Source organism: Mizuhopecten yessoensis, unplaced genomic scaffold (assembly GCF_002113885.1).
Source record: "Mizuhopecten yessoensis strain PY_sf001 unplaced genomic scaffold, ASM211388v2 scaffold10771, whole genome shotgun sequence".
Classification (NCBI taxonomy): domain Eukaryota; kingdom Metazoa; phylum Mollusca; class Bivalvia; order Pectinida; family Pectinidae; genus Mizuhopecten; species Mizuhopecten yessoensis.
This window is the reverse complement of record NW_018408713.1, coordinates 405,318-416,391: the sequence shown is the minus strand read 5'-3', so window position 1 is coordinate 416,391 and position 11,074 is coordinate 405,318. Positions and strand designations below refer to the sequence as shown.

Genomic DNA, 11,074 nt, shown 5'->3' with positions numbered 1-11,074 from the left:
TTTGAATAATATTTCTGTTCATGTTAAAAACAAAATCAACTCTCTGTATAAATATATCAGGTGACCGTTAAGGCCCATGGGCCTCTTGTTTTTAATAATAATATGATTGCAGATAAAGTTGTCAACAAATAAAACAAACAAAAACATTTCTAAAACCGCTGTTACACAGTCATCATTTGGAGTAGTATTAGTTTTCTATATATAGATCTTTTCACCTGTTTACAGCGCAACTTTTACCAACTTATGGAGAATAGATCCGGAAAATACCTGTTAATGGAGATTCTGATTCTATGTTATAATTTACTCATAATCCAAACTTTGTATGTGCAGACAAGTACTTGATAAAAACATACGAATATATATATATTCACCCATATATTTCAACAATGTATATATGTCGTATTGTTCCGTTTTAATTCTAGCGAGTAAAAAAGTTTAAAGACACATATTGAGAACTAAAAGACATACAGTTATGAATTGTATAAGCAAAGTAAGGAAACACCCTTCTATTGATATAACTAGTGTTTCAACTTGCATTGGGCGACATATTTAGAAGCCACCAGTTAGATGCTTGCGCTGGCCTCTTGTAGGCTTTTATATCATATTTACGAAACGTTTCACATCTATTCTTTAAAATGTATGAATTAACATTGCACACCGGTCTGTTGTATCTTCCGTCACTACCTATGATTTTATATATTCATTCAATTATAATACAATTACACATATATGTTAACAGTCATGTTATATGTATACAATATACAGTGTACACCTGTTACGGTGTTAAAAGGCTCCAAATGAAGCAGATACTTCTGTAAATAATTCAACATCAATATGCATGTACACCTTGCTTGCTATTGTTTATTAACAGCTATGATCGTCTACGCCATACACACCTTTTGCGACATGTTTATCATGTATCCACAGTTGACGCATGCTCATTGATCTAATATGGCCCTTTCCCGGATGGATGGATGGATGGCGGGTTTCGCGCCTACATGAATCCGCCCTTACGGGTTTCATCTCACCACCCATTTCATTTCATCACCCATTTCCCGGGTGAACTGTTCTCTTATATAGTGTTGTCTGGGTAGGTATAGCAACCGAGCCGTGAGGCCAGACCTCCCCAGACAACACCCTAAGAGAGCTGTTACCAGGTGCAAGGGACATACTAAATTAAGTACATTACATGAATACCATTTAAAAATAAAAAAGCGATCAATATGAACTTCATTGATAACACATTTAATTATTCATTCACAGAGTAACCTAGGTGAAGGGACTTAACTCTTGTCGTCACTCTACTTTTCCCACGTGCCGAAAAAAAGGTGTGGTGCCCGTCGCCAGGAATAGTTTCCTGTAGTCAAGGAAGGCAGAAAACTACACCAGCAGAAAAAAAGTTGTCATCCAATAGCCTTCCTAGAAATTATCATGTGATGTACTTAAAGTTGAATAAGTGACCGAAACTCTACAAAATTATGACAGAGCTAACACTGGAACACAATCGCAAACATTTACATACATTACAAGGACAGTCGGAGACCAAAGTTGATACGAAAAAGATAATACCATAAATCGACACAAGATACAGGGAATTCCTCAAGAAAATCCCCCTTAAAACATCAGAGGCGAAACCATGTGTTTAGGACAAAAGGCGGTTCCTACCCGACAGGTTACGGAGCCTCCTTTCGTGATTTATTTGTCACATTTCACAGAACATGTTCTAAAGGAGCACGTTTGCAGTGGCAAGCAATGTCTCCTGGTATGTTTCATGTACTTCTGGGTAAAATCTCTATGTTAAGTTCAGGTAACAATTATTGGGTATATACTTAGAAAACAAGAGAATGCAGTAGTTAAACTAATCCGTAATTCTAACTCAAAATCGAGAAAGTCAGGGAAAATTAAGACGAAGGAATAAATCACATGAATACCATTGCAAAGGTAGAAGGAGAATTAGACCAGATGTTCATGAAGGGTAAGCGTCTTCTTCCCCGATGACAACCGCCATGTAAATCTAGGTCAAATCTTATTAACGTCGCGTCCTGATAGCGAAAACTGGGATAGTGATTACATAAAACACGATTTAAGATCGCTGAAAAGGTGTTGGTTGTATATTTGATATAGAGGTTTAAATTCTTGAAATGTATTTGCTCAAGAACCAATGTTTTCGAGTCGTGTAAAACAACCCCGTCGTATAATACTACACAGACTACGATAAAGCTTTCACGGTCATATAGCCACGATCCGTTACACCTCTATAACAATGTTCGAGGTTACCATGCAGTATCGGTAAGGAAACACCGCATCATTTGTGAATTGCTCAAACATTGTCCCTCTGTCTGAGACCGCCATCATTATGTACACACATTGGTATAACACTCGAAACTTTAACTATCACGATGTTTGGGATTACTATAAGTATTAACACTTGTTGTACACCGCTCGAAACATTACCATCATGTCTGGGATCACTATCAATAATGTTACTGTCGTCAGAATCACCACTCCGAAGATACCGATGTTCTGTGAGCTTTCCCGACCATCATATGCGCTGCTCTTCGATCGCACGTAGGCTGGAACAAAAATCGGGGATAATAACAAACCGTCCTTTCAATAATAACTTCATTAAAACGTCATGTACAGTATGTATATAAAGCAGACACCCATTCCCAATTCCCAATTCCCACTATGAACCTTCAAATAATACTAGATACATATAAAAATATCCTTAAAACCGGTCCATTTGTGATAGCGAAATAAATAAGATACTGAACTTAAGTAATTTTACAACAACTATGAAGCAAATTCTATCATCTTATATTAATCTCTCTTGTTGGCCCCGGGGGTTTAAATGCGGGACGAAACTGTACCTTTTATAGAGAAAATTAGACGGTTGGATAACTGAACCCCGGCCCCGTCGCGTTGGTGAATGGCTAAAGCAATTACATTGTACCGCTGCGACATCCGACCAACCCCAGTGCTTGTTATATAGATGAAGCAATAATAACTTAACATGAAATCAGACGAGGGTATATTCAGGAATTTAATCAATAATCACGGCACACTCCACGTGCTGGTTGGTATAAACGATACCAATAAACCCTAAGTTTCGTGTATTGTAGGTATCGCTGTACAGTTCATTGTTAGGAAATACATAGCTAACATCATGTCAATCACTCCTTAAGAGATATCCATCGGTTTACATTGTAAAATAAAGTATTATGAAAACACTATCACGGCATCATTAATGTATGTAATATTGATTTCGTAATGGAAGTTTGAATCGATGTAGCCTTTTCTGTTAAAACATGATTAAAACCGTGCCATAACGACCATAAAGCGGAAAACACGTCACGGCTGTGTTAGCTTTTGTTTCGTAATAAAAAGACATTTTGAATTATCTATAGTTTTGTAGATTCTGGACTATGCCAAGCTCACATTTCACTTGATGCTTTTTTCTACCTGTTATAGATGGGATCGCAGACTTCTGACCATTTTGTAAGGTGATATTGTATAGTGGGAGTTATAATGTACTATACAGAATCCAGCAAATACATGGATTGTATTGTATCAGCATGGAAACGATAATCTTTTATTTGCGCATGCCATCGCCACTATGTAGAATGTCCTGTATATAGGGCACGATTTAAGCGTGCCAATATGTGAAAACATGAAAAAAATATTAAATTCTTTAATTACTGTTTGTAAATTACTTATTATTCAAAAGAACTCTAATGTGGACCATCCAAACTAATAAGATCCACTATTTAGCATAAAAAATATATACAAAGAGTTTTTTTCACTTTTCACGAATTGGGTTGCACCTGCTAGGGCAAATCATATCAACCCAATATGTGAAAACATGAAAATATATGTTAAATTCATTAATCAGTGTCTACATGCTTGGTCAGAGCAATCATCCCTTCAGAGAAAACGCCGTCTGTTTCTATTTAAGATGCTTCATCATGAGTATACAAACTTGCGCAATGTGTTTGTTGTTATTGACTAACGAGAATCTATAATTTTACGAACAAATCACAGCTTTGTTTTATGTTCAAACGGGCTAAGCACTGCATTTTATGGAATAACTTGGATTTTTTGCAATAAGACATAGCTAAAATACCACGATAGCAATATCAAAATCATACAGAAATACATAATAAACAAATAATTTGTTGAGGAGTTAAAATATAATGTAAACAGGGAACTTTCGATGAAATTAACTTTTCACGAGGACAAACTCATGATCAAAGGGATGAATACTACTGATCCTTACACTGTAAAAGGGGACATTTTACAAGGTGTCCAAACGTAGTTTTTTACGGTCTGATTGATTATTCATCACGTAAATAGTGAGCATAATATTAGTACGCGCACGTTTTTTTCGCACTCAAATTTTAGGGCATTATCTGATTTAACAGATTAGCGCATTGATGAATTGGCTCACCAAACTATTTGTAATAGAAAACAATATAAAGGAACTTCAATTGGCTCAATCATAATTAAGCGCAATATTTCAAGCGTGAAAGCGCTAAAATAAGACTACGCCCAAAATCTGTACTATTACAGTAAGTAAAGTTTCGAGCAAAACATCTTACCAGAAGTTTTCTTTTTCACTACTGCGAGGTCCTTCTTTATTTCCGCGACCTTATTATGGAGCGTGTCTATATCAATGGTAGGAAATGTTGAGACTTCTATCGCTGACGTATTTGTGATAGTCTGTGCAGTAGTGGTGGTTATGTCGGGTCCCTGGGTAGTTTTCTCCTCCTCGGTGACGTTGGAGTTATCCCGACAACAGAATTTTGATTCAGGCAAAAGGCAAGGTGTCAATCGAGAGTTTGACCCAACTGTTTAATAAATAGTGCAATAATTATTGATTATCAGATTGTTTTATTTATTGGTGGGCTTTCAGACCTATACCAATCCTTAGGGATCGTACATGTAAGAAAAGGCAAATTACCGTTTATATTTTCTTGTTTTTGTGTTAATCATCTACCAAAGATCCGAAAAAGTGATTTTCGAAAATGTATGCAGAACTGTCAAAACAATCTCTAAACGTCAAAAGAGCGATCTAGAAATCTTGTCAAAATAGTTATCGTTCTAAGTAAGATTGAAACTTAACCGAAAGAATAATATTGGCTACATCATTCAACGACTTTCTCCAGAAAATGTTGGTACTTGGAACAATCTTATGAGTAGAGAAATAACTATATACTGTTATACTACCAATAAACAATACCACAGTTGAATAACTAAAAATGTCACAATGGGTTTAAAACTGTTATTTTCATGTTGTGAAATCCTTGTGATGTCAAACTTACATTGTACAGATATGGTCATGAAGTCTGCCTTTATATGTGCCCGGTCTGAACAAAGTACAAAAAAAGCCTTATTAAGAAACATATTTGGCTATGAAAATTATAATAATTGTTATTATTTATAGATTTAAATAGCATATCCCTTAATTAACTACACTTTTTTCTTTTTGTGTGTTTTGTTAGTTTGTATTTCAGATATCCACAAAATCTAACTCAAATACTATATAAAATATAGCTTGCATTACACAAGTGGTTACAGTGATACTTTCAAACAATTACAAATACTATAACATGGTCATATTAGTACAGCAAAAGGAGTGACATGTATAGAGTTTTTATATATATTGTTTATCATTGTAAATTAGTCACAGACGTATATTGTTTTACAATGTAATGTAGTGACATGTATATATTGTTTATCATTGTGATATAGTGACATGTATATAATGTTAACTACTGTGATATAGTGACATGTAACTATTGTTAACTACTGTGATAAAGTGACACGTATATATTGTTTATCATTGTGATATAGTAACATGTATATATTGTTAACTACTGTGATATAGTGACATGTGAATATTGTTTATCAGTGTGGTATAGTGACATGTATCTATTGTTAACTACTGTGATATAGTGACATGTATATATTGTTAACTACTGTGATATAGTGACATGTATATATTGTTAACTACTGTGATATAGTGACATGTATATATTGTTAACTACTGTGATATAGTGACATGTATATATTGTTAACTACTGTGATATAGTGACATGTATATATTGTTAACTACTGTGATATAGTGACATGTATATATTGTTAACTACTGTGATATAGTGACATGTATATATTGTTAACTACTGTGATATAGTGACATGTATATATTGTTAACTACTGTGATATAGTGACATGTATATATTGTTAACTACTGTGATATAGTGACATGTATATATTGTTAACTACTGTGATATAGTGACATGTATATATTGTTAACTACTGTGATATAGTGACATGTATATATTGTTAACTACTGTGATATAGTGACATGTATATATTGTTAACTACTGTGATATAGTGACATGTATATATTGTTAACTACTGTGATATAGTGACATGTATATATTGTTAACTACTGTGATATAGTGACATGTATATATTGTTAACTACTGTGATATAGTGACATGTATATATTGTTAACTACTGTGATATAGTGACATGTATATATTGTTAACTACTGTGATATAGTGACATGTATATATTGTTAACTACTGTGATATAGTGACATGTATATATTGTTAACTACTGTGATATAGTGACATGTATATATTGTTAACTACTGTGATATAGTGACATGTATATATTGTTAACTACTGTGATATAGTGACATGTATATATTGTTAACTACTGTGATATAGTGACATGTATATATTGTTAACTACTGTGATATAGTGACATGTATATATTGTTAACTACTGTGATATAGTGACATGTATATATTGTTAACTACTGTGATATAGTGACATGTATATATTGTTAACTACTGTGATATAGTGACATGTATATATTGTTAACTACTGTGATATAGTGACATTTATATATTGTTAACTACTATGATATAGTGACATGTATATATTGTTAGCTACTGTGATATAGCGACATGTATCTATTGTTAACTACTGTGATATAGTGACATGTATATATTGTTAACTACTGTGATATAGTGACGTGTATATATCGTTTACTGTGGTAATGTAGCTTCAGACGTTGATGGTTTAGTATTATAATTTATTACATACTTACTAATAAATACGGGTATTTTTGTATATGCGATACGTCACAATTGCTATAACCCATATCAGCCCTCGCCGTATCACACCCCAAAACCCGTATCAGCCCCCGCCGTATCGCGACCCAAAATCCGTATCAGGCCGCAAAACCCGTATCACACCCTTTTTGGATTTTTTTTTCGTTTTTCAATAGTTCAAAAGAAAAATAGATCATAAGGTAGTAACTTTTATTAGTACGTATGTAATAAGACAATACATTTATTTGTGTTTAAAAAAAAAGTAAATTGTCTAAAGTTACACAACAAAAACACTTCTCTTTCTGATTTATGTAAAGACTAATTTTATGATTTTTTTCTGAGGAATAAGGACCTTAAGAAGGTGAAAAGTATGTAATAAACAGAATAATACATGTCTTTTTCCATATCACACCCAGTATCAGCCCTCGACCATGCAATATCAGCCCTCGGGCTGATATTGCAGTTTTGGGTTGATACTGGGTGTGATATGGAAAAAGACATGTATTATTCTCTATTTCGGGTTGATACTGGGTGTGATATGGAAAAAGACATGTATTATTCTCTATGTAGTGACGTGTATATATCGTTTACCGTTGTAATGTAGCTTCAGACGTTGATGGTTTAGTATTGTGATATAGTGACAAAACCGCTTGTGTTACGAAGTAATTTGTTTAATAGTTAACTATCAAACGATTCTAACACTGCCCAACTACGTACTCATTTACAGCTGGGTAGACTGAAACAAGCAGAGTAAAGTATCTTGCTCAAATATACAACACGGTGCCGTGCCGTGACTCAAACCCGAAACTCTTCGCGCTTGAACCCGGCGTCCTACCGCTAGACTACCGTGTCTCCTTTTCGTTCTCTAAGTACCTTCTTTGAAGTGCGAAACTGTAGTCTTTGGGCTGTAGAGAACGGCTGGCGTTTCGTGATTATGGTCTTTCTCCCACTCACAAATTCCGACACTACCACCATCATACACGATTAACCAACCATAGTCGTTGGAGCAACCTCCATACAAAGAATTGATGAAAAATCTTCGGATATGGTGATTGGGTCCGGCTTCATTGACATGACTGAAACACAAAATGGTCAAAAATTAGTCAGTAGCAATATTCTGATCGGTTTTTTTTCTTTTTCTTAATGGATGAAATATGATCAATCTTCAAAATTCTCTTCTCATCTTTAAGGATCCTATTTATATACATAAAAATATATACAATAAAAAGGATATAAATCTACTGGATACGCCAACCTAAAAACTTGAAACGTATGTTGACATGTTCTAAGTTTGATAATTCTTGTGTAACACCAAAAGTATCCAAATGTAAGACACCAAGATGTGCTACATGTCCTATGATTATCGAGTGTAATACTTTTATTTTCAAGAATGGTTTGAAATTTACTGTGAAGGTAAATATGAATTGTAAATCAAAAAATGTAATTTATGCAATCGTTTGTTCTAAATGTGGTGATTTTTACATCGGTCAAACCGGTAATGAACTCAGAACACGTATGACTGTACATAGACAACAAACTAGAACTGATTCTTTACGAAATCTTCATGTTAACAAACATATTCATGAATGTGCTGGAGATAAATTTAATGTATTACCTTTGTATCAACTATTTTCATCAGACACTATTTTAAGAGAAACGAAAGAAGACCAACTAATAAAAATATTAAAACCGAGTCTCAACAGGCCACAATAAAATTTTACGCCAAATTGTCCACCAATCTTGTGTACTTCGTGACGTCACGTTACTATTNATATATTATATAAAGAAAAATTCTTAACAACGAGTCTTTAGTACTTTCATCTCTTCTAGGAGATTCTTCAGACTGTTTATTTGAAGTATTGACGTCATAAACTATGACGTCACATAATAGTTCGCTATAACGACGTCCGCCATATACGTACCCGCCATAACAATATCACAGCAATATAAAAATATCAATTATAGTCTTAAGGCAAAGAGTACTATTTGTTTAGGATTGAGATATACTAGTAATACTATAACTTACAAAAGAAATAATATAATAATAATAAAAAATAAGTAAAAATAAAAAATAAAAACACCAACTGTGTGGGGCGAACTCAGGACCATTACATTACTGATCCGACACACTACCGATGTCACTACATTATTATATTTCGCGCGGTTGACTACAAGAAAATAAGGCGAAATTATTTTCTCTAATGGTACCCCGATAGGTGGCGACACCTGTAGGGTATGTGTAGCACGTGCAGCAAGTGTTGCTGGGAGCTCAGTTCAGGTCAACGCACTGGTCGGGACGGAGGTATAGATAAAAAAATATTTTTCTGAAAAAATAGTGGTAAATGTCTAGGAGATACATTGTAGATGTGTAGGATAAAATATACATGACAAATTGTTGTAAAATGTTGTTTGAAATTATTATTAATAATTAAACAGTCACTGGTGGACCGTGCAGGTCGGTGCGTTGTGAACAGCCTATGGGTGTTTGTTGTTGCCACCTGGGGTGGGTAATTAGAGAACAAACATAACTCTTCAATAGGCAAAAATAAAAATGATAAAACACATTGATCGAAACTCGTGTAGTACTCTCTACCTTAAACGTAACATGAAGTTAGAACATTATAAAATATTTATCAATCAGTACTGTTCAAGCGGGGTCTAAAAAGTCTGATGAATTCAGCCTCCTTAGCCTCACGGTTGATTACGTCTGCGTTGTTCATTTGGTAAATAGGAAATATTTTAAATTTGTCATCAGCGCAAGCATGTATGTGTTTACTAACTGGTAAACATCTTAAGCTGTCTGTTCGTATTTGTTGTCTATGTACAGTCATCCTTGTTCGTAGTTCACCGCCCGTTTGACCGATATAAAATTCAGAACAATTGTTACAAATCATTGCGTAAATTACATCACTAGACTTACAATTCATATGCTTTTTAACCTTAAAGCTAAAACCATTTTTGAACTTAACATCAGTTCCTTCTATAATTAGGTTACAAGTACCACAACGAGGTGTATTACATTTTGATACACATGCATTAAGATGATTACTTTCAAACCTTGATCTAGTTAGAATACGTTTAAGATTTTTTGGTTGTCTTTTGCTGTTTATTAAAGCACAACGATCCAAGACTTTTTTCATACGTTCGCTACCTCGTTTCAAATCTTATATATATATATATGTGGGGCATAGAAGTAATTCCAACAGTGTGGACAAGTTTAGGCTGTCAAATTTTCGGAGCGATCCGCTCCTTTATCAAGACACAGTGAAACAGAACAGTTACATGTACATATATATCATATTACAAGAAGATAGAACTGATATACTATAATTGAAAATATAGCTATTATATAAAACCAATAGTCCCCTCGGCTATGATACCGTAGTATCTCTATCAGTGGAACCTCCATGACATTTACACTCACTGATCAGTCTGATACTATCGTATCTCTATCAGTGGAGACCGTCATTACATTTACACTCACGGACACGTCTGATACCATCGTATCACTATCAGTGGAACCTCCATGACATTTATACTCACTGATAAGTCTGATACCTTCATAACTTTATCAGTGGAGACCGTCATGACATTTACACTCACTGATAAGTCTGATACTACCGCATCTCTATCAGTGGAGACCGTCATGACGTTTCTACTCACTGATAAGTCTGATACCATCGTATCTCTATCAGTGGAGACCGTCATTACATTTAAACTCACGGACACGTCTGATACCATCGTATCACTATCAGTGGACACCGTCATGACCTTTACACTCACTGATAAGTCTGATACTACCGCATCTCTATCAGTGGAGACCGTCATGACGTTTCCACTCACGGACACGTCTGATACCATCGTATCTCGATCAGTGGAGACCGTCATGACGTTTCCACTCAATGATAAGTCTGATACCATCGTATCTCTATCAGTGGAGACCGTCAT

At 34.6% G+C, this 11,074-nt stretch overlaps 1 protein-coding gene across 1 annotated transcript in view; it reads right to left on the bottom strand.

Annotated features, from left to right (window-relative positions):
• Positions 1-2,421: 2,421 nt before the first annotated feature.
• Positions 2,422-11,074, bottom strand: part of LOC110462289 — a 15,765-nt gene continuing 7,112 nt past the window's right edge. Inside the window, exons 4-7 of the mRNA XM_021516202.1 lie at positions 8,000-8,202; positions 5,322-5,366; positions 4,599-4,847; positions 2,422-2,573 (exon numbers count right to left, since the gene is read on the bottom strand). Coding sequence (XP_021371877.1) covers positions 2,422-2,573; positions 4,599-4,847; positions 5,322-5,366; positions 8,000-8,202 — 649 coding nt within the window. The remainder of the gene's footprint in view (positions 2,574-4,598; positions 4,848-5,321; positions 5,367-7,999; positions 8,203-11,074) is intronic.